The sequence below is a fragment of the Grus americana genome, chromosome 5, assembly GCF_028858705.1.
Source record: "Grus americana isolate bGruAme1 chromosome 5, bGruAme1.mat, whole genome shotgun sequence".
NCBI classification, from domain to species: Eukaryota; Metazoa; Chordata; class Aves; order Gruiformes; family Gruidae; genus Grus; species Grus americana.
Window position 1 is genome coordinate 64,762,896 of NC_072856.1, and position 23,707 is coordinate 64,786,602.

Consider the following 23,707-nt stretch of genomic DNA (forward strand, 5'->3'; position numbering starts at 1 on the left):
CCTTTCTCAGAAGTCAATCTTATTGGTGTAGTTTATCTTGCCAAAAAAAGGCTCTTTTTATCCTCTTGGCAGCAAGCTGGGGATGGGATTAAATTGCTGGTAGCAGGGCAGGGTTGAGCCTGCCTCACGAGGGGTGAGCAGGCGGCTGTCATCCAGCGGGGCTGGGCAGCTGTGAGGGGGACGTCCCCTTCCCGAAACGCAGATGTGGCACAGGACACCCGCACCAGCAGCCAGCCCTGGCCAAGTTACGCTCCCTGCACCCTGCCGATACCCAGCGCTTTCCCCAGCCTAACAGAGACCTTCTTCAACCATCATCAAAGAGCAAACAAAACCCAGGCTGAGTAAGATAAGAGGTGAAACCAGCCCCCCTCCCATCCCCTGTAAAGGCTCTGGGGCTTTCCAGGGACACCGAATTGCCCCGTACCCAGTTAATCGCATCTCCCCGCCGTGCCACCCCGCCATGAACGGTGTAAGGCTATAGCTGGGTTCAGGTGTCGCTGGCTCTCCTCCCGTGCTGGCTCTTGTCATTAAAACCCCCGCGGGGATAAGGAGCAACCCCCTGAGCCCAGGGCAGGGTATCAAGCACCCCCCCAGCTCCCCAGACAGCGAGAAGGTATTAACCATACCTGGAGAGGAGGATATTGCAGTTCTGAGCTCTCCGGCCATCTATGACTGAAAGCTCCTTGACTTTATGCCGGGAACTCAAGGTGTCATCGATAGCATCTTCCTTCTACAAAAAAACAAGGGGGAAAAAAATAAAGCCTGGAGAAAAGCCATGGAGAAGCAAAGACATTTAGTACTCTCAGCACATAGCAGCGTGATACACAGCAGACCCCCATTAATCAGGAGTGTCATCACGGGTTACGGGTAAAACCCATCGCCCGTAACTGAAACACAGTAAGTTGCTTCATAAACCAGAGCTGGCTTTGAAGCCACTGGTTAGAAATGTAAATATTTTCTCAGACAAGGAAGATTTAAGAATCTGCAAACACACAGGCACTGATGAATAAATAAAGCTGGGCTTTCTTAGCACGCATATTTGTGATACTTCATTAAATCCGCACATGAAATATTTCATTACGGGCTGCTGCACACACTCAGCATCACTCTTGTTCTTCACCCCCGCTCCAAACATCTGCAGTCGCCCTTCACGCATCAGTCCTCCTGAGCAAGCTAACCAATACAAGCTACCGGACTTGCAAACACAACCTGCAGCATTTGGTGCTCTTTCAGGGAAATTCTCCCCAAATAAGGGATTTGAAAGCAGGAACTGGTGTTGCATAAGCACCTACATCTCCTAAGCTGCTTAAATATGTTACCTTCAAATGAGTCACAATATACCAAATTGCGGTTGTGGGTGAATGGGCAGATCTACGTACAGCAATCTTGCAGGGTTGCCCAAGGGGTTCACGTTGCCCCAGTTTTAATTTACCATATCGCATGTTTTAGTAAGGTTAATCAATTAAAAGCCGCTATTCAATCCTTCTGGAAAGTACACAACCTGGAGCTGCAAGGTACCACGCGCTGCAGATCCGCACTAAACGTCTGTGAGTGTAGGAGACCTGGCATACAGCCACTGCACGGGTTGAGAGTAAGCACAGAAGTTCCCATTTTTTACTCTTTTTCTTGTTTGAATGAAAAAACCCTACCCAGCTATGAGAAACAGGAAGCTGCCGGGACAGCTGTTCCTCTCGTGTGCCTTGCCTGCTCTGACCGTGATGAAACAGAGAGCTTCAACCCACAGACAGGAGTTTATTTATTTCCATGTTTTGACGAGAAAAAATAGGCAGTGGTAGGAGCTTCCCTGTGTTAAGCTTCATCTGAAAATTCAACCCTTGGACTCAGACGTTGGCTACGGTGTCGGGCCAGACAGCAGAGAGGGCAGCTTCGTACTTACCAGCCTCCCCAGCATCAACCTTCAAGCTGCCTCTCCTGCTGATCTTTGTACCTCTCCGATTTAAACCCCACTTCGCCGCAGGTTAACCCCCCGCAGCACTGCACGCTTCTCCCACGTCCCCAGCCCCACGCTCGCCCTGCCCTTGCTGCTCGCAGGCACCGGGCTCCTGCGGATGCTCGCTTACCTGTCTGGAGTTACCGTTCACAAAGAAGTCCTATGGCCATAGCAGAAGCATGGAAAAAGGCAGTAAAAACACATGCAGTTCAGTGATCTCAGCGAAACCAAAAGGATTCGAAGCATAGTCAAGGGGATGGTGCAGCACGGGGGGGTTCGGCAGCACAGGGGGGCACTCAGGGTCTGCTGGCACCGAAATACGGGGGGATGCACATGAAAATGTGGTGAGGGTTAAAGGATGCGCAGAAGGGGAGGGCTGATGGGAGAGGGAGAGGCGGCTCCATGAATGGATCAGGTCAAGGCACTGGTGTACAAGGAGGTGGGGAGGGGACACGGGACGAGGTGGGAGGACGCTGGCCAAACTCTGCCACTGCTCTGCGCGAGGCTCGGCGAGCGCTGGCCCAAAGGCACAGCACCGCTCAGCCCGCCGTGCTGGGGAAGAAAATTGCTAGTTTTTGTAAATCTGAGGGACTGAAATGCCAACGTGGCTGCCAGGAAAAACACGGCTTTCAAGTGGAAATAACGAGAGGCTCATCCTGGAGCAAATCTGGCCGCAGCAAAACTTTACCATTTGCCATGGCAACCCGTTTCCCCTTGACTTCTCCTCCGACAGGGATGATTCCCCCTTCTGCAGGGCTTGGTGGTCTGGGCAAATGCCACCCTGATGCCCCACCTGCATCATGGTCCTCCAAAGACCTGGCTGTCCTGCTGGGCTCTCCCCACCAGACTGGAAGCAAGTGTGGCAAAACCGGCACCACACACACACACACAAGGGTTTTCCCTCCTTGTTAGCTGGGCTGCATCTTTTTTTGGTGTTTGCTTGGCTCAAGAAACCATCCGGCAGCTCCATGATGGGGAGGGAGATTTCAAAGGTGCATAAATCATTTAATTTTTGCTTTTTCTTAGTAAAAAAAGAAGGCCGGCAGCGAGCGGAGGAGGTAGGGGGATCCAAATGCAGTTGGTTTCCAAGGGCATTTCCCTCCAGCCCCTCTGCACAGAGGTGGCTGATGGCCCATGTGCCTGGTTTGAGTTGGTCATCCCCAAACACAATCCCTTCCCTGCCTCCTTTTTAAAGGAAACCTTGTTTATGCAGGTTTTCCCCTGATCGGCTCTCGAGGCTGGATCAACCCAGGACCCACACGTGGCTCTGGGTGGGAGGATGGGAAGGAGCTCCATTAGGTGCCACCAAACATCCGGGCTGGGGGACCGGCACCCACCAGAAGCTGAGCTGTGCCAACCGCAAGCCCCGTGGCTAAAAACCAACGTGTCAGGCTTTCCTTAAACCCACAGAAACGCTGCAGCCATGAAGCAGGACAACATGTGCCAGCAGGCAAAGAAACTTCATCCAACAAAAGGAGAGACTGACCCTTTCTTTGGCAGAGGGATGAGCACCCATGGGGTGCAACATGGGCACCCCAGCACAGCGCTGCGCTGAGCACTTCCCCAAGGCAGCATCGTACCCGTCTGCATAGAAACACGTATCAAAGAACTGCCACAACCATTCCCAGGAGCAGAGTTCTGGCAATGCCACCATGCTGGGGGCTTTGCAAGGCAAGGGGGAGCTGCAGATCCTGAATAAGGACACCCAAGCTGCCAGTGCTGTACTTCAGGGAGGTTAGATGAAAAACCATACAATTTAGCCAGACCTGTGGCTGTTGCAAAGGCAGAATTAACTCCATGGATCAGTCAAGGTTGTAAAGGATTGGTGTTTCATAAAGCAACCTTTTCCCAGCAGGTTCCTTCGTGGGACAGGCGCAAAGCACACCCAAGGCAGCAATGGTTATCTTCTTGTTCATTTAACTGGTCCTTAATTAGAAAGCCCTCCTTCCATCCTGATGCTCAGACCTGCCCCACGCTGCTGGAGAGGAGAAGGATGTGGTGGTCCTCCTGCAGCCTCCTGCTCCGGGAGAAAAAGGGCTCCCCATGCATTAAGGTAGAGAAAAGGCTTGTTACAAAACCCCTCCCTCTCTGCCTCAAACCAGCCTCAGCTCTGCCCCTTTCCCTCGCATGAACTGCGATCAGCCTCTGCTGCAGGATGGTGGTGTAAGAAGGAGTAGCTTTAAATCTGCTGCCACCATCCCCACAAACATTCCCCACCCCTGGTGCCCTTGGCCCCTGCACAGGTCACTCTCACTTGCGTGGAGGAGCTGCAGGCTTTTCTTTCATCCTTTTTTAGCCGATGAATTCTTTCCCAGCTCACTGCCAAGCCCTCGGTTCAACAACACGTATGTTTTCCACTTGGCCCTGGCTCTTTTACATCACTCATCGCCGCAGGACCTGCCAGGACTGCCCCGACCGTGTCGCTGCCACTTATCAGCATCGCTCCCAGCCTCTTCTCCCTTGCAGGCTCTCAAAATATCTCCGACGGAGGCACAGACCCCTGCGTAGCACAACGTAAGCCCTGACGGCCCTAGACTTGCTTTCCTCCATCACCACATGCACGTCCTTAAGCAGTTACCTCCAGCCCTGCCAGGTCCTCACGCCACAGCCTGAAACACAGAGCTCCTGTTGGTTTTTCTGTTATATCTTGCAAGATTGGTAAACGCTGCTATTATGCACAGCTGCGGGGCTGAGCCCATCTCGGGGGACAGGGGCATCTGCAGATCCTCGGCAGGGAAGATGGGGAGGATACGGGCTCTCCTGACAGCTCAGGGCAAGTGCCCATGCATCGCCCAGCTCGGGGCAGGGATGCTCTCAGGCTGAGCCGCAGGAAGCCCAGAGGGCTCCTGTCCTCCCCGAGAGTTGCAGAGCTCACTTTGTAGCCTGTGACGTGGGAAAAGCATTTAAAGAGATGCTGAAAATTAAATTTAAGGATTAAATCTCAGGTCTGTGCACTACTTAGGGATTCCCAGGCACTATGGCAATAAAACCAGCCAAATCCCATCAACAGCAGCCCCGCAATAGCCACTTGGGGGGTGCTCAGAGAGCTCTCTGCACCACGCACACCTCTGCACGCTGCCCCTGAACCCTGCTGGGGTGGTGGCCACAGCAATGCACCACTCAGCCATGCAGTTTCGGAGCCCCGGTTTGATCGGGGCACAGGCAGGCAGGCAGCCCCCGATGCTCCAGGTCCTGCCGACGTCGTGTCTCAGGACAAGTGAGAGGTGCGATTACTAAGCAAGTGATTTTTGGCCAAGGGCTCAAGATGGGGAGCAGGAAGAAGAAATCCCTGCTCCTCTCCTGCTTGCTCTAACCAGAAACCAACTTTTGCTAAAGCTCAAAACCACTGCAAATTATTAAGGCATTAGTTCATCGTCCCTCCCCACAGGGACAGCCCATTCACATGGAACTCCCCCAGCCCTACACCGTGTGTGAAGTGCCCCATGGTGTGCGTGTGTTATCCCAAGGAGTGTCTCTAACCCCGTGTGCTGGTACGTGCACGGCAGCTGTCTGCAGAGCTGTGCTGCTGGCAATGCTGGGCCACGCAGCCAGGCACCCCCTCCCCATGCTGGGACTGCAAGTGGGGGCACCCTGGGGACTCACAGGTGAGCAATCACGTGCCCTCAGGTCCAGGGGGATGTGTCCCATCACTCAAGTCACACAAAAAGGTACTACCATGAAGCCTGGGTGAGCCACAAGGAACTTGTGCATCATACTCCCAAGCCATGGCAGCATCTCATGGGTGGGATTTCACCTCCTCTTTCCCAATCTCCCTCCCAGGTGCTCTTGCAGCATCTTCTACCAGTCCCACCCAGTCCCTGGCTCTCACATTCAGCTCCCTTTTGGTCCTGATCTCATCTGGGGTGAAAGCCCGTGTCACAGCTCTCCTTGCAGCATCTCCCCCTTCTTGCTGGCCCTGAACCTGACTGGCTGCTTCACCCAGAAAGACCTCAGTCAAGCCAAATTATTTTTAAATTCCTGCCTGGCAATAATCCGCAGCACACCAGGTGATTCATGGACTCGGGCAAGCAACCCAGAGGGCAAACCGTCCCACTGACACACCAGGTTTCTATTCTTGCTCCCCTTCCATTTCCATTTCTTGTCTTCAGACATGCCCTTCAGTAGGCATGAGTCAAGCTCCAAAAATGCCGGGGGACAGAGCCAGCACCATGGTCACCTATTCCTGAAACACACCGGGACAGCATGTACTTCTGGTGGGTTACTCTTGATATTTGCCCTGCTTTAATCCGCCTTGATCTTTCCCTCAATTAGCCTCTGGAAGAGATTAAACTCTCACGTTGCCTAAGGAGCTTATGTGTTGGGTCCACTCCTTCCTGGCACCGTCGCTCCGCCTGAGCCTGGCAAGAACAGGACAAGCTGTTCTCTTCTCCCAGCAACACAGCCAGACGTTCAGCAGGTGAACATGACTTTTTCAGCCTCTCTCCTTGCTTTTTCTCCTGCCTTCCTGAAAAACTCATTGCTTTTGCCCATCGTGGTCCTGCCTGGGGTAAAATAAGTGTCTAATTTTCTTTGTGTGCTTTGATGCCTTCCAAACTGGGGCCATATTGCTTGAGCAGGAGATTAAAAAGCAGAGACTTCTGCCTGCAGTGTCATTATTTTGGTTTGGGATTTGCTTTTTTGTTCAAAGCTCACATTTTGCTCTGGGCTCACTACAAAAATAAAAGAAGAGATCCACCCATGGTAGATGTGGGTAAAACTTAGTCCTTCTTGGCCAGAGAGGGATAGAAATTTTCCACCCAATACGGAGACATGAAGCAGTTGCTGTTAAGAGCGATCCAAAAATATTACCCAACCGTGGCCACATCTGGGGGTTATTTTCATACATTCCCTGTCTCGTTTGTTTGTTTTTTTGGTGATCCGTCTTCATGACACACGTGGTAAGGTGCATGGGCAGGCACACCGAGCCGTGAACGGCCACTTCAATGCAAAAGCACCAACATGAGGATGAGAAGATAAAGCAGATCGAGTCGAACTGGCAAAAATGGCATTGGTATGAAATAATGATGGGAAATGTGTTTTGAGACCACAAGTGAAACCGCATGATCTCGTAATGGCGGCGCCTTGCCCACATCCCCGCATGCGCCCCGGGCCAGTCGTTACCTGCTGTCTTTGGTAGGCGGAGAATGTTCTTTCCAGGTCTTCAAGGTCCAGGATTTTGAACACTTTTGTGTCATCTATGTTGGTCCACACGGTGCCCACCAGCTTATTCTGCAAGACAGCGGGAGGACTGCAGGTTGGGGGTCCCCTGCCCACCTGCCCCATGGCACCAGGTGGCTGTTCAGCACCTCCAGTTTCGCTGCCCAAATTATTGCCCGGCTTACCTCTGGCAGCTTGGACCAGTTGAAGGACTTGAGGGCGTTTGTCGGCTGTGGGATGCTCTTCTTCTTGAGGGTTAAGCCCAGAGGTGCTCCGGGGGGAGGCATCACCCCATCCAGGGGTGGGGGGCCAGGGGGTGGTGGGGGGCCGCCTGGAGGGGGTGGTGGTGGAGGAGGTGGCGGGGGACATCCCCCTGGTGGTGGCGGTGGTGGTGGAGGGGGAAGGAGGGATCCTGGAGATGGAGAAGGTAAAGGGCCACCAGGAGCTCCTGGGGGCAAGGGAGGTCCTCCGGGGCTGGCAGCACAGATCGCCCTCTGGGAGAGGAAGAAAAAAGGGGACTGGTCATATGGAGCCAGGGGACACCACCCAAGAAATACCCCCATGCTGATTTTTAATTTTTTTTTGCCAAAATTTAACCAGCATAGGAAGCACTCAAAGGCTTCAGCACTCCTGACTGAGGTCTAATACAGCTGGAGAGGTGAAATCACCCCATCACCAGGGACGGACATCTTGGTGGCCCTCCCAACAAGCTCCTTTCTCAGCCCTCTGTGCAGCTCAGCCTCCAGAAATCACCCCATGGTGTTTGCAGGGGGGGGTGGGACTGGGCCACATCGGGGAGGAGGTTTGGGGCCTCACCCTGCTCATCTCGTGGAGCTGCGCCGTGAGATCTGCCACCTGCTGCTTGACCTGCTTGTGCTCGCTGGACTCCTTCTCCAGCTTCTCCTTCATCTTGTTCAGCGTCTGCATCATTTCTTCCTTCTCTTGGGCCTTGGCGTCGCACTCCCGCTCCTTCTTCTCCAGCTTCTGCTGAAGCTCGCTGTGCTCTGAAACAGCCCCATGAGACCACTTTTGGGTGACAAACACTCCCTTTTGGTGAATGGCAGCATGCAGGGGGCTAACCCCCACGCTGCCCTGCAGAGAAGCGGCGCAGTTAAGAAAAGGGAGGGTGTGCTGTGCCTTAATACCCCAGCCAGGGCCTCCCCATGAAAAAATGAAGATCTGCTTTGCCCATTTCCCTTGTAAACCTCATAGCAAGATATTACCTCAGCCACTCAATAAAGCCTGTGGAATCCATCCGGCTAAATACATGTATACATTATCCATTTAGCTTACTGTGCTTACTAAAGTTAAAAACGCCGTGTGTCTCTCTGTCACTCACCTTTTCGCATTTTTTCTGCTTGCTCTTTCCACTGTTTCACTTCATTTTCGTTGACTAACCTAAAAGGAAAAGACATGTACCACGTGAGACAATCCTACCGCAGTAAACAAGTGACCATCACCAGCAAGAAACATGATTGAGCAAGCCTGGGCAGCGGGATTTAAGGCTCCCAAACTGGTATTTCTAACACTCTCCCCCCGGCAGGGTTTTGCAGGCTGGGATGCAGCGCTGTCTCAAGAGCTCCAGGGATGCTGGCTTGTCCAGCCGAGGAGCAGAAACATCACCGGGTGACAGTACGTGATGAACGAGGAAGAGTGACAGCAGCAGTCGGGAGAAACAGCTCGCTGAGGACACAGAGTCTGAGCTTAATTCACCCGCACGTTGTGCTTAAGAGGTGAAAATGATGCCATCCTGGCAGGGATAACCCCCGGCCCTGGCCCTCTCGCCCGCTGGAGCGGGAGGCAGCAAAGCCACGGCGGCCCGTGTTGGTGCTGCTCAGCAGCCAACCCCAGTAAAGGCGGGCGAGCACTTACATTCGGACAACGTTTTTAATATTGAAGTTTTCCAGGGGAGTGGCGTCGGGGTCCTGCCCTTTGTCACTCTGGATGACGATCTGCTGCACGATCCGGTCGAGCAGCAGCCAGTACTGGACAGTGTTGCCGCTTCTTTTATCTGGAGGGGAAGGAGGGGAGAGAGTGAGGGGAGCAGCAGGGAGGTCACTGCCGCCCCCGGGAAGGAGACATGGGCTGCCAAGCCCCCGGCAGCCGCAGGTTTCCTCCCCACTCCCGGGACTCACAAGGCATTTGCAGACAGTGGTGCAGGATAGACATAAAGTGCGGGTATGCCTCGGTGTGCGTCAGCCTCTTCCTCGTCAGCTCGAACATCTGAGTCGCACTTTTGGTGTCGATGTGGACCTGCGGAGAGGAGCGAAGTGAGGTCAGGCCATCAGACCAGCGACGGCACCACGTGTTTCCCGAGTTTCAGCTCCAAACCCCAGGAGCCATCCTCACCCCACACCTGATGGACAGACAAGCCCCACTGCCCTGCAAGGGGCAAACAGCGCTGGTCGGCAGCCAGAGCAGCAGAGGCACGAAGCAGGCTGTAGGATGGAGGTTGCAACCATCGAGATGGCTTTCCAACCTCCAAATTTTATCCAAAAGACCGCACTTTGTCACAGGCCACACAGGCACTTTTAAAAGGAACTGTGACATCGAGTGCCACTGTCTGCATCAGCAATGTTTGTACTCACCAGCTCAAATCTTTTGGCAAATTCCAGTTCATCTTCATTTCTAAGCATTTCGAAAAAATCTAAGTGGCTGAGGAAAGAAAGAGGAAAAAAAAAAAAAGACTGTTAAAAGCAGATATGAATGTGACAATTAATAAATTGCAGGCAGCCAGCCTGGCAGCAGCCCAGAGACAAGCGAGGCTTGAAACATCAACTGGATCTTCAGTCTCAAGCTCCCATTTATTACAGCCTGTCCAAGGAGCCTTTTGGGACAAGTAGAGGAGGAGGAGGGCTGGCAGCATCCCCCAGGCCCCCACTGGCACATCCTTCCCGGCTCAACGCTATGTTAGAGCGTGGTGAAATGGCTTTTCCCCTCCCTCTCTAGCAACAGCGAAGAATTTCCTCAAGAGGGGCCAGATCAACAGTCTAGATCCTCAAAGGCCAACTCCAAAAAACAGAAAGCAAGGGCACAGGACAAGGGCAAAAATAACCATCAGGCTGGGGGTCACTACTCACCGGTCGAGGGTTGAATTTTCATGCTCTCGTAGTTTATCAATGACTGGCTGGATTCCGAGCATGAGAAATTCGTATCTCAGGTGAAGTCTGAAATCCAGGCTTTCCTGCAGGGGACATTTGTGGGGTCAACACAGCAAGGTGCACATCCTCAGAAACCTTATTGAAATAAACCAACCCCAAACCCACCAAAACACCTCCCTCTCCAAGAGCCCCGGTGCTCACCACGCCTGCCCCCTGGCTCAGGACTGCATTGATGAAGGACATGATGGCTGTCTTGAGGCTCACTTCGTCCCGATACCGCCCCGTGCTCTTGTCCAAGTCATTTATCAGCGTCTGTCAAACACGCAACGTCAGTTAAACGCCCAGTGACAGCCCCAGAGCTGCACAAACGGCCGGGGATGCGTGGAGGAACAACGCGTGGTGCTGCTACAGCCCCTGTAGCAACCCGCTGGTGATGGATCAGCTGCTGCCCGCTGTAATGCAGCCCACCCCAGCACGCGTTTGGGCTAACATCAGCCCATCCAGATGTGCTGCAGCCTTGCAGAGCTGCAATCCCAGCGACCCTGCACAAGCAAACTTTTTTTTTTTTGAGAGGGTGCTGCCTTAAATAACTGGTTCCTTGCTCTTTGCTCAGCTGCAGACCTCATCAGAGATGGTCCAGAGTATCTAAGTTGCAAACAGCCATAAAAAATCATTTGCAACTGGCAGTTAGATATCCAGGAGGAAGAAGGGACAAGAATGCCGAATTTTGCGAGCGAGTCAAGACCTACCTGAAAACGAGTCCGTTCGCTGGCGTATTTCTGGTAGTGCAGCATCGCCTCCAGTACCTTTTTGTGGCCCCCAGGAACCAGGCACACAGCGCCCATGATTTCCAGCACTGCCACCTTCGTCTTAATATTCTCCGTGCTCAGACTCTGAGCGATTACGTTAATACTCTCCGAATGGGCCAGGACGTGAGACCGGCCCAAGGAGTTGTTCATTAGTGCTTTTATACAGCCAATGAGCGAGGTATGTATTCGAGACTCTGCCGTCTCATAGTCCATGCTTTTGAGAAAGTTCAGAATACACGACAAGCCATCCAGGTCAATGAACCGGGTTACAAACCTGTCAGAAAGAGGGTTTTTACCTTTAAAACCAAATGCTAAAGGACCCTTTTACCCTCAAACAGGGCTGGCGCGTCTGTTGTTGTAAACCCAGGAATGTCTTATATATTTTTTCCTGGACTTTGGATAGCAGAAAGCCTGCAGGCCTCCTACGGCCCAGACAAGGAAGGGGTTGCAAAAATCAATTTAATCAGTGCTTGGTAGCGTAGGCAACCAGGCATCATCTGCACAAGGTTGTCCAGAGCTAGGTAAGATATTTGGAAGAGGACCAGCTAATCCAGCAGAAGCCCCAGGGTGAAGGTTAGGAGTTTGCAGCCACACTGCTGCAAAACCTTCCCAGTCCCCAACCTGAGTCTTAAATCTCACTCACTTGGGACCAGTTTTGCACAGGACTGGAAGAAGCTCCCAAGTCCTGGAGTCACCTCCTCGTCAGCCACAGACACCCCAACACCAGCCGAGCCCATGATGCCTGTCAGACTTTCTGCCTCCTGCTACTTCTCCTGCCTCACCATCCACATCCTTCTCCTCCCTTAGGCACATTTCACCATTTTTAAGGGATTTCTGATTTTTATGATGACTTATAATGCCACTAAATAGAAAACAGATAGCAAATGCACAGCAGCGCCCCAGGCAGATTCACTAGAGCAGGCAGACGTAACACTGCACGCTGCCCAGGCGTTTTAGGACCTCCCTGCCTGATGCCATCCAGGCTGGGTGTATTCTGGTTTGGCAAAAGGCATGGGCTCGGAAAGCAAATGAGCCAAGAACATCCCAGCATCGGGATGATTTTAATTCGAAACAAGCCATGCTGATGCGCAGCAACAAAAGGGGTAATTGCAGGCTCAGGGAAAACTGATTTCTCTGCTTCAAAGCCTGCTCTTCTTACAGTCAAAGTCAATAGGAAATTTGATGTTCACTTCCCTGGGAGCAAAAGCAGGTCCAACAGGTAACATTTTTCATAGAGCCTGCTGGATCCTTCCGACTTCCAGTGAGACAAAACACTTTTAAGGACTTTGCAAAGTTTCATGGCTGGGTACCAGCCCTGCTCCCAGGGGACTGCGGGGAGCCAGCACCCAAGATGTCCAGGTTCCATGGAAATTGGGTGCTCACCCTCGACCCTGGGAATTTCTTACCAAGTACCATCACCAGAAGCATTGCAAAAGAGAAACGGAAGATGGGAATGCAATTCCAAGAAATAGCTGTTTCTTCCGTAACCAGACTGGGTCATGAAACATTTTTCCATCAGGAACTGTTGACCTGAGGCATCTTAAAGCTTTTGCAGATGTGTACATGCAGACTCCAGAGAAACCAAAGTTAGGAAAAACTACAGACATTCAGAAAGAGTCCCACCCTTTCTTTACCCTCACCATCAAAACCTCCTAGCAATGTTTTGGGGTTTTTTTGCATTTCATAAAAGCCTGAAGGTTCATGTGACTTTGTCCCTTTAAAAAGTACAAGAGAAGTTGAAACAAAGGGCCTGGTTGACCAACAAAAATTGCATTTTTTAAAAAAAAAATCAGTCTGGAAGGAATTTTTACATTCTGTTCTAATGAGAACAAAAGCAAATTTGAAAAATAAGAAGTCGCCTGATTTGCCTGAACAGATGTGAAGGTCCTGGTGGTTCTTGGCCACTAAAAGGACCAAGGCAAAATGACAAGAGGTCAATCAAAAAAAGCAAGTGCCTTGTCCTGCACAGGCCCCATTCATATTTCTATTTAACCGCCTCCTCTGCCAGAGAACACAAATCCAAAGCCATGACCATAGAGATAAAGCCAGGAAATGGAATTGCCTCATTGGTTTTGTCCGCAGTGCAGTCTTCAAACTTTCGATTGTTTTATTTCTCTCCTCCTCATCTTCTTTTTCCAAGGCAATCAGCGATTTTCTCTGTGAAGGGAGAAAGGCAGAGGTGAGAGGGGAGGTTTCCCCACAAAGCTCGTGCCCGAGTGGTGGGAGCGCTCACTGCCCCTCCGTGCCGAGCCACACGGATGGAGCTGGGACCTCAAACCGACTCTGGAAGTCTAAAAGTCCAGATCCTTAATGACAATTGCCAGACTTGGAAAAAGCGACAGTTTGGAAAAACCTCCGCGGTCTGCAAGGAGACGGCCTGGACTGGGGACCGCAGGATGAATGGGTGGCTTTAGCCTGAAGATGTTGCGTGCAAGCACCCAGACAACTCGCTAGCACATGTACAATTAAACTGCGAGTGTTTGGGGCATCACAAGTCAGTGATAACCCCAACCCACATTGGTTTTGAAGCAGCGCTGCTGATGGCCTTGCATCTCCTGGCTACTTGGGCTTTGTTTCAAAGCAGCAGGACACGAAGATCGGCTGGTGCTGAGTGAAGCTGCAGGAATCCAGCACCCTCTTCTCCAAACTTGTTCTCACCTTTCAGCAAGCCCTGGCAAGACACTGGACTCCACCACCCCAAGATAACTGGGAGAGCTGGATAACCACCTCGAGAGGACACACTTAACATTGTCCTGTGTGATTATTAAGTTCCTGAGTTAACACCCTGCAGGCAGGAGTGGTGTCACCCCAAATTGCTGACCTGCAACTCATCCAGACAAGCCCATGTTGGAGGATGCTTACAACTGTCCCCCTGCAACCCTCAAAGCAGACTCAGAGCAGTGAGAGGGAAAAGCTGCGATTCAGGCAAGGAGCATCCCAACTTATGGGCTCTAGATGTAAATCCTGGCATGTCCACTACAGCCCATGACCCTCCAGAAAATACACTTTGTAAAAGGAAGAGATAAATAAGTGCATCACACTGTCCCATAAGAAAGTGTCCGGCTGAACCCTGCTCAGAGATGCTGCAGGTGACATCTGAGTGACGTGAATCTCGATGCATTTCCAGGGCTGGAGGAGGCTGTGAGGATGCAGGAGGCTAAGCTGATGCTAATTGGGGGTCCACAGAGGGAAGGTGCTAAACTGGGGCAGGGGAGAAGGAGGGGTCCTTTAGCCTCCCCTGGTACCCATGCATCCCTACAGGTACCCATGTGCCCGGCAGAGGAGGTGGGGGGCTCAGGGGACACCCCGCAGCCTGGAGGGGACAGGATGCTGCAGCCATGCTTGGGGTCAGCCAGGGTGGGTCCTGCCAACCCTGTCGCTCCCAGATCTCCCAATGCAACCCACTGATGTGCATCAGAGCTGTGTGCACGGGATGCCCTTGACATCTCCCACAGTGGATTTTGCTACCAGGCTGGCACTGGGGGCCAGGACCCTGGCTCCCACGGCTCTAGCAGAGCTGCCTGCAGCCCCGGGCATGCATGGGGCATGGCATCCTCACCCCAAGTCATGCAACCAAGGCCACAGCTAAAGCAACACCCCAGGTGCCTCCTGCACCATCCGACAGCGCTGGCCCCTCAGAGGGTCAGGGTGAGCCCTGCCAGCACCAGCCGAGGCTAAAGCAAAGGCAGGAGAAAGGGTCCCAGTGGATACAAAGAGCTGCACTGACCCCCACACGTAACCCAGCTCCTCTTTGGCACCGTGTCAGGGAGATCAAAGCCACGCTCCAGGCATCTGGCAGCCTTTGATCACAAGCTCTGCTCAGGCTCAGGGCTTCGACTGGCCGGCAGCCCGTGGCCAGCCCTGGGCATCCCTGCCTTCCCGGAGGGAAGCACCACGCTCCTTTCCTGGCTCGCAGCCCCCTGCTCCCCCGCTCTGTCCCTGCTTCCTCACCCAGCCCCACCTTCCCTGTCACCCTAGCCCTGTGACAGCAGGGCAAACATAGGGGGAAAAAAAAAAAGAAAAATGATGATTTTCTTTTTCATTTTCCATGCTGGTCCCATCCCTAGTGCAGTGGCCAAAAACCTCAGCACCTGCAGCCACCAAAATCAGGAGTGAGGATGGAGGGGCTCTGAACTGCGCAGCCTCGCAGGAAATAAACTGTATTTCCTACAGAAAACAGTCTGTCTCACCCAGCACGACGTTGACAAGAAAGTATTTAATAAAATTACATCTAAGCACGTCCCTCGAGGGACAGACAACCCGCAGTGTCATGTTTCGCCCTGGCTGCCCGGCACAGAAGGGTGTCTGAGCAGCAAGACGGTAGCAGGCATTCTTGAAAAAGCACAGGAACTATCGGCTTCAAAGCAACTGCAGCAGCTTGGTGCCCCACCAGCATTGCACAATCAAACCGGGTATTTAAAAACCAGCCTGGTGGTTTTACACCAAAAGCTGCTGTTTGCCATCCATCTAGCAGCCTCCCAGTCCAGGGCAAGATGAAATGCCCTTCCTGCCATAGAAAATGCCTCCGTTTTCCAGCTCTATCTGTTGGTCTAATGAAGGAGATCCTTAATTCCTTACACCGGGGGCTTCTGAACTGCTGGGACAAACTGCAAGCTATTGCCAACTCCAAACTGCTGAGAGGTCCGCAGACCCGAAAGGCTGAAAACCGCCAGGCCACAACTTTGTGGCTACAACACTCGTCACCCTCTTGGGTGCGATGCTGGGGATAAGCAGACTGTCACTGCTGCGCTGCTGCCCCATACGGGGTTCATAAGTGCCAAAGCGTTGGGGAAATACTTACGGCAGCCATTGAATTCAGCTGATCGATATAAAACTCTGGCCAGCTGGTGGCTCCTTTATTTTCTTCCTGGTCCTGGATGGGGGGTGGAAAAAGTGAAACAAAAAGAGCAGATTAGTAGAAAGAGCATTGACATCCCCTGCCTTTCATGACCAACCACCCCCGAAGTGCCCTTGAGCTCTTGCATTACTTTATATCAATATAAGCTCGACTTTCTACCTTCTGAGCTCACCGCCGACAGCTCCAGCTATGGGAACATTACCTGATTTATTGAACTAGCATATTTTATATACAATCTATGTTACACCATCTGCCTGTGGCCAAACTCTGCCCCAATGATACTGCATCGTCTTGTGGTTATCAGCTTCGGAGAAACCACACTGAAATTTTACATCCAGATTTCTCTTGTACTGACTCTTACAGTGCCCTTGAAGTTTTGGCTGCACAGCCTTGATGAATGTGCTTGGGGGGGGGGGGGGAAGTGTCTCGTACAAGTAATGAAGAGCAGATAAATGTGACACAAACTAGGCTCCACTCTTGGAGCAGGACCATGACTTACCAACATCCTAAGAGAGACTCCAGCCACATGTGACAACTTCTCCGGGGGCTTCATTAGTTTTTAGGAGGGAACATGCACCTGGCAATGTCCCTGCTAAAGGATGTCACCCCATGGCCCATGATCTATGGCACTGAATGATGCAGAGCCTCATTTGGTCATCCTGGTCTACAATGACCTGCACCTGGTGGGACTCACAAGGGGTTTTCAGGTTCTACCATGTTCTTGTAGGACATGACTGAAGGACCTCTGAGCCCAGCTCAGATAAATTACGCTGCGTGTCCCCAGGAACTGCTTGGAGCAAGTAAGCAGATTTTGAGGGATTACTTCAAGACCAAGCCTTTTCCCCACTGTATTTTCCTAAAAACTTATACCAAAAGAAGAAAAAAGATTCACAGCAGAAATGCCACACAAGTTTAGGCTGTAGAGTCAACTGATACTACACAAACCCCAGGCATCTTCCCTCACTAACCATCTTCAGTTCACAGCCCAACTTGCAGCGCAGCTTTGTCCCCTCCCTAACTTTAAGAGCCGTTTGCAAAGGTCATCCTACACCACAGTCGCCTGCAACGGTGGGAGCTGGATGACCTACTCTTCTGCCCCCATGTCTGTGCATGCAGACAGCTACCGATCCTCCAGCTGATTTCAGCAAGCCCAAGGAGAGTCCCAAATATTTACTGCAGTTCAAGAGGCATACGTGGGAAATGTTTGTGCATCCAAACTTCCTAAGCTGCAGCTTGCCAAGACGAGAACGCACGGAGTCAGCGACAGGTAATTTGGACGGGACCCAGTTTCCCCACAAGCAGTGCAGCCCGTCCCTGCAGACCTGACCCTTCACTGTGCCTGGCTCTCAGATGGGGACAAAAGAAGTTTGGGAGCAACAAGGGACCTAGCAACCCCTTGGGCATCTCCTGCGACACGCTGAGGGCCAAGAGAAGCTGCTCATCTGCCCTCATGGCCACTTCCAGCCCTCCCCGAATGGCTGTGACGCAGCCTGGCAGTAACCAGATCGCCCTGAGCAGCTCTCCGCGCTGGCTGCCCATGCACACGGTTAGGAAATGCATCCCTTGGGCAGGCTGCCCGCTGACAGACGCGCAGCCATGAGCCTCACTTTTTTTTCATCTTCTATAGATCTGGTCAAGTTTAAAGCAAATAAAATAACTTTCCTGAGCAAGAAGACTACATTCAGCCCTCTCTGCCCTTCTCCTGTGACAAACCAAGGCTTTGAATGAAACACTTGACTCACCTGCTCACTCATTTTTTTTTACCCAAGCGGGAATCAACAGAGAGCAAGAATTTTTCTGAGATGTTAGAAAAACAACAAAAAATATCTGTCCTACCCATGCTAGTGCCAAACCTAATAAACTTGAAGGAGGTTCCACCGCCTGCCTCTGCATGGATGGAGGACCATTCATAGTCATGCTCTGACAACTAGTTTTTGCCAGCAACAAATAAAACCGTCCCCACCCTGTGTCCAAACAGTGCTTAAAACCAGAAATGCTTATCTTCTGGCTGCAACACCCAGCCTGATGGGGAGAGACAGGGATGCCTTTGGTCTCGCAGCTGGGAAAAATGGGATGTGCTGGCTTCTCTCCACTTTCCCCTCTCCTGAAAACTTGCCTCCAGCAAAGGCAAGAGGATGGAGGTGAAGCAATCCTCTCCAAATAACCCAGGGACCATCCATCTGACCATCCTGCAGCATTTCTGGCCATGTCTGGGACCACGTGCAGGGACTGTCACCTCCCAGCATCGACTCTGGCCACCCGAAGCCATGGCCAGGGGGAGCTTTCCGCTGCAGTGAGGGAAACCCAACGTCTTCCCAAAGGGCTGGGAAGAGGACACCCATTTGCAGCTATCTGGTCGGTCAGAGCTTCCCACCGCTGGATTGTGCGGAGAAACACCTGCCGTGCTCGCAGGAATCCCGGCAGCCGGTGTATCCACTCACACGCAGCCTGCCGAAAGACATCCAGGTTGTTGGAAAGATGCTCAAAAGCACGGAGAAAGTGTCAGGGGGCTTGAGAAACAGGAATGTAATTTGTATTTATGAGCAGAATGGAAAGGCACAAATTATACCACCACTCCCTGCAGAGGCGAAGGAAGGTCTTCTGCTTCTCCTGAGCAGAGTGGGAAAAGTAAACCATCATATTCTGCAAAGTATTTGTCGCCTCAGGGAAACACACATCATTTCTGCAACCTGTGGGTTAGAGTCGTCACTTTAACCCGGGGGGGGACAGCAGCCCCTGGGAGCAAGGTGGGAGCAGGATACGGGGGAACTGCCCGTGGCCAGCCACCATGGGGATGTGAGCTCAGGCTGCACCAGATGGCAGGTTCAATCAGCAGAGCATCGTTTGCGTTATTTTCCTGCAACCAAAGGGCTACTTCTTGGTGCTAGCCAATCCAGTGCCACCCACCCGTCCTGCTGGGTGACCCCATGGTTCCTCAGCAGTGCCAAGCAGCCGGGGGGAGGCTCAGGCCACCTTCCTGCTCTGTGATGATCCCGTTTGACACAGGCAGCCAGGTCTTTGTAGTTTCTCAGTTCACATCACGTGTCTTTCTGAAGGACACTCCTATCTGCTCCTGTGTGCAAAAGCACACCCCTCCCTGGTACACCCAGCCATAAAGGCACGCCGTCTATATGCACCAGGAACAGGAGAGAGCATGTACACGTGGCGATGGCACTGAAGAAGGAGGGAGGCATGCTGGGGATGGCTGCCAGCCCACCCCTCTGAGCCATCCTATGCTCCACCACGGGAAGGCTCTGCACAGCCTGCAGGCATAGACTGTGATCTTCCCAGCCTTCCTGCCCTGCTTTAGAGGCTGGAACACAAATGGGGCCAGGGCATCCATGTTTGCCTTGAACATGGACCAAAAAGGGACCGGCTCCTGTCACTCACCTCCTGGAGATGTGACTGGAGGTCCTCCCAATCACCCTAGGGTACCATCAGCACCTCTTATGAGGAGCATCCCTCTCCCACCAGTGCTCCCAGCAGTGACACCAGCTGGGAAGGGTGGTGCGGTCCCCAGCACTGCACAGCACCAAGAGGTGTCCAGATGCACCCAGCCAGAACATTTGGGCACGGAGCAAGACCTGTGCCAAAGAACAGGGTGGGAATGCAGCGAGGTCGGCTTATCCCACATCTCAGGGCCTTTCTGCATGGTACAAACACCTGCAAGGCGGGCAGGGATCCGGACCTGCTGCTCATTTAAGGCTGAAAGGAAGCGGTGGAGCAAAAAAATAAAGGTCTCCGGGGGACGGAGGGGAGGCTGAACAACAAAATTGGCTAAACTGCTCATTTATAATTAATGTGCTGCATTATAAATATTTCCCTTTGCTCAGCTCCCTCGGGCTCTTGCATTTCCTCTCTGAAACCCCCAATTTAGAGAGAGCTCTCAATTAAGTGCAGCAGAACCTCATTTATTCAGATGAGCAGCCGGGCGGCCTCATCAGAAAGCAGTTTCCCAGGCAGAGGGGGACTGCACAATAAAGCAGGCAAAGATCAGGGCACGGGCTTCCCTCGGCTCGCTGCAGGACATTGCTCAGTGGTAATTATTGCAGCTAATGGTCTACAGCACACTGATAAGTGTCCTTTAGTGAATTTGGTGGTGGTAAAGAAATCTCCCAACAAAGCAAGGAGCCCAGAGGGAAGTGACTCACAAGGCTTCGCTCAGAGGCAGGAGGAAGGAGGAACCTCTCTGGGCACCATGGATTGAAAGGGTGAATTTGTAAGATGGTTTCCCAGCACCCAGGGTGGGTTTTGGGGATGTGAGTTTTGCAGCCTGCCTTGGATGAGGGATGTCCAGACACAGACTGAGTACCACTGCTGTCAGCTCTCCTGGATGCTCCATTGCATCCTGCCTGGCTGGCACCAGGGACACAAACATCTCCCAACTCCTTCTCTGGGCTGTGTTTAGGTCTTTGCTGTGTTTGCTCTCTTCTCAGGAAGCACAGAAGTGAGGGCTGATCTGAACCCCGCTGACTGCCCAGCGCCGTGCTGCAGCTTACTACTAGCTGCTCTTTTAGAGGCAGGCTGACAGCTGTAATTGCACAGTGCAGGGATGGGTATCCCTTCTCATCTGTAACATTCCCATCAACATCCCTCATTGTCTCTGGGAAACAGCCCTGATGTGCCACCACACACGTGCTCTGCTGCAAAAATTAGTAAACACCAAAGCCACGCAGCCAAGGGCAATCTTTGCCTCGTCCCCTGCTTTGTTCCCACCTGCTTCCCCCAACACCCAATTCTTTCTTCCAGGGATCTGGCAAAAATACAAATCACATCAGCTGCGGCCCCGGCACCGCTGTGCCCTCTCCTCGCCTCCGCCACCCCTTTGCCCCCGGGCTCCATGCACGGGGCTGACGGATGCTGCCACTCAGCTGTTTTGTGCCGCGGTGGCAGTGGTGGGGGGGTGTCGTGGTGTGAACCCAACGAACAAACTCCATCCCTTCCATCCCCTCCGTCAGTGCCAGGTGCTAGTCAAGATGCCTCATCAGCTTTTCCAAACGAAGGTCACTGATCTGCCAGCTCCAGCCATCCCTTTGCTCTTCCCAGGGAGATTTCACGCTTCCCAGCCCTGCCACGTCTTGGTGACAAGCTCGACACTTCCACAGCCCGTGTGCCTCCCCCTCGGGGTGTCGGCACCTCCCACAGCCAGACTGCCCTCCCTCTTCCAGTGACCATCCTTGGGACACTGAGCACCAGCACAGAGGAGGTGCTGGCTCAGCCAGCGGAGGCTCAAAAGCAGTTTGCAGGCTGGTCTCAGCCCTGTTTGGACACTGTTATTTACATGTCATCTCCATGAGCTCCTGCCCCTGACCTGCAGGAACGCAGCTGCTGGGAGCAATGCACCCTCCTGCTCACATCGTGTGCCCATGGTGGTGGGGACAAAGACACCTGTGAAGCTCCTCAGTGCTTCATCAGGGCTGCTTTGTTTCCAAATCAAGCTTCTGGTGACACCTTTTAGATGCCCAGCCTGCAGGCAACATCTCCATCTGATCCACCAGCCTCCTTCCCACACTTGCAGCCCATAGTGGTGGTGATGGATCTGGAGCTGCTCTGGGATAACTGAGCCCCAGAGGATGGCTGGTCAGGTTCCCCACCCACCTGATGTCCAACATACCAGGTCAGATCCTTCAAGGTGAAACCAAATCAGAAGCAAAGGGCTGGCTCGCAGCAGCCAGCTCCAAGCAAACCCCAGAGAGCCCTTCAGTAACAACACTTGTGACTCTGATGGTTCACCTCCGTCTTGGCACCACCTGAAAGGTTGGTCTGCCCCAGAAGAACTTCACACCAGGAAAGTCACAGCAAGGGGTTAAAAAAACCCCAATCTCTTCAGTTGGCACCTGCTACAAAAACGAGAAGCAACCCCCTTCATTTTTACGCATCCTCCTGATTGCGTTTTTCTTTTGCACAGTGTTTCCCACCCCTCCTTGCTGCTCTGTAATGGCGGAGCAAGGGAAAGCTGGCGGCAGCTGGCAGCCCACCGCGTTTCGGACCCCCCCGCTCCTGCCTGCCGCAGATGATCCACCTGGATGCTGTTTGCAAGGTCAAAAAAGAAAAAAAAAAGAAGCAGACAGCAGCGTGGATGGGTTTTAAAGCTGATAGGTCTGCAGCCTGCATGGGAAGTTTAAATCCAGCCCAGCTCCACCGGCACGGCCAAGCCTTTGCCAGGCGTGTGTCGGCAGAGGTTTTGGCCCACCGTAGCTCTCTGGGTCTTCCTTGTCCTTCCAGCCGCCCAGCTCCCCCAGGTATCCCTGCCACAAACACTAAATGATGCAACTAAAGCCGTTTCCCCGCGCCCTGCCAAAGGCTCATGGAGCAATGCCGCCAAGGGCTGTAATTACATCAGATCCTCCCTGAGCTGGGATCTCAGGGTCCGAACCATCCCATCCAAAACCACTCTGGTTTTCCATATGCTAACACTTCCTATACGCTCTTCTCTACAAATACACACATGCCCTTGTACGCTTTTCCCAGGGTTTAAAAATTATGCTCCCCATAAGCAAATATAGCATGACCAGATGCCTTTCATAGTCAGCTGGTTCATTGTTTGAAAAGCTTCGCTTTAAAATCCAAAAAGATTGCTAACAGATGCATTTTTTGGCCAGAGAAGGAGAAAAACTTCGCTTAAACAAAAGTGTGTTGTAATTGGAACTAAAAAGGGAATTACCTTTAAAGATAAAAACTATAAACATTTCCCATTGAAAAATACCCCCAGCCATGCAAACAGCCTCCTTCTTTTGGTCAGCCTGAGAAAATAACACCCGAGATGATATTTCAACCTGCTGCTGCAAAAACTGCAGGTATATCTGGATGCTTAGGGGCCGTGAAATGCTTCTTGTCTATCCCAGGCGACCCAGGAGCACAGCAAAAAGCTGAGCTATTTTTTTCCTCTTCCCCTTGCATGCCATCTTTGGATGGATACTGCTCTTAGTTCTGCTACTGCAGAAAAAAAATAATGGATGGTTTTTAAATGAAAGAACTAGATGGCAACACCAGCCCCGTGAATGAGGACAGAACTACAAGTTGAAGGTGCAGTTAGAGAAGAAAGAGGCCAACTAGCTGGGAAAAATAGTTTTACTGGAAAGCCATCACTAATTTTTCTGTTTATCACATTCTTCCCCATTCTTCCCTGCAACAGCAACATCGCTGCCTTCTCCTAATGCAAAGGGATCCCGGTTTTATATCTGACATCTGAGGACATTTTAGATGTAAGTTTTGCTTGCTGGGGACAGCTTAATGCTGCTGAGAGCTACACACCCAGTGTTAGCGATGCCAACATGTTTTCAACACAAGCTTAAAGAGTGCAGCATCGCTTGGCATCCCTGCAGGTCATTTTTCCTCTACCCCGGCTCGACAGATGCTCAGAGAGCTCAGCAGAATTGCAAGAGAGGGGGTCAGAGCCAGACCCTGCATTCGCATGAGCTGGTTTTCGCTACCAAGCCCTTCTACCCGGTTCTTTATGCCGAGCTTCTGCCCGAACACCCCTGTACCCACCTGTACTTTGAGGCTCATAAAAATCACACTGTGAGCTGCTTTAATAGCTTGACGTACGTCGCTTTAATAGCGTTACGTACATCGGCTGGCAGGAGCCACACCTCCTGCAATTAAGAGGTGCTGCAGACTAAGCACAAAGTGTTAATTATTAACTCCCTTTGGAGTGTGGCCTCCTGAAAAAGGTCATCCTGAGTCACCCTCTTCCACCAAAGCAAACTCGCAGCCAAAGAAACATTAAAGCTGGAAACCCTCCTGCTTCCTCCCTGCGCTTCCGAGCAATATCCTCTCCTGGAGAGCAGGGCCAGCAGGGAGTGAAGTATTTCGGGATGAGGTATGAAAC

General features: G+C 52.3%; 1 protein-coding gene across 3 annotated transcripts in view; it reads right to left on the reverse strand.

Annotated features, from left to right (window-relative positions):
- Positions 1-23,707, reverse strand: part of DAAM1 (dishevelled associated activator of morphogenesis 1) — a 98,220-nt gene that overhangs the window by 17,887 nt on the left and 56,626 nt on the right. For 2 of the 3 annotated variants that reach the window (XM_054827660.1, XM_054827661.1), the window contains exons 5-18: positions 15,820-15,891; positions 13,081-13,175; positions 10,959-11,292; positions 10,411-10,521; positions 10,189-10,292; positions 9,697-9,763; positions 9,244-9,361; positions 8,981-9,119; positions 8,448-8,506; positions 7,925-8,112; positions 7,294-7,602; positions 7,073-7,180; positions 2,082-2,111; positions 627-730 (exon numbers count right to left, since the gene is read on the reverse strand). In XM_054827660.1, the coding sequence (XP_054683635.1) occupies positions 627-730; positions 2,082-2,111; positions 7,073-7,180; positions 7,294-7,602; positions 7,925-8,112; positions 8,448-8,506; positions 8,981-9,119; positions 9,244-9,361; positions 9,697-9,763; positions 10,189-10,292; positions 10,411-10,521; positions 10,959-11,292; positions 13,081-13,175; positions 15,820-15,891 (1,838 nt within the window). The remainder of the gene's footprint in view (positions 1-626; positions 731-2,081; positions 2,112-7,072; positions 7,181-7,293; positions 7,603-7,924; positions 8,113-8,447; positions 8,507-8,980; positions 9,120-9,243; positions 9,362-9,696; positions 9,764-10,188; positions 10,293-10,410; positions 10,522-10,958; positions 11,293-13,080; positions 13,176-15,819; positions 15,892-23,707) is intronic. The other variant, XM_054827662.1, reaches the window with a different exon arrangement.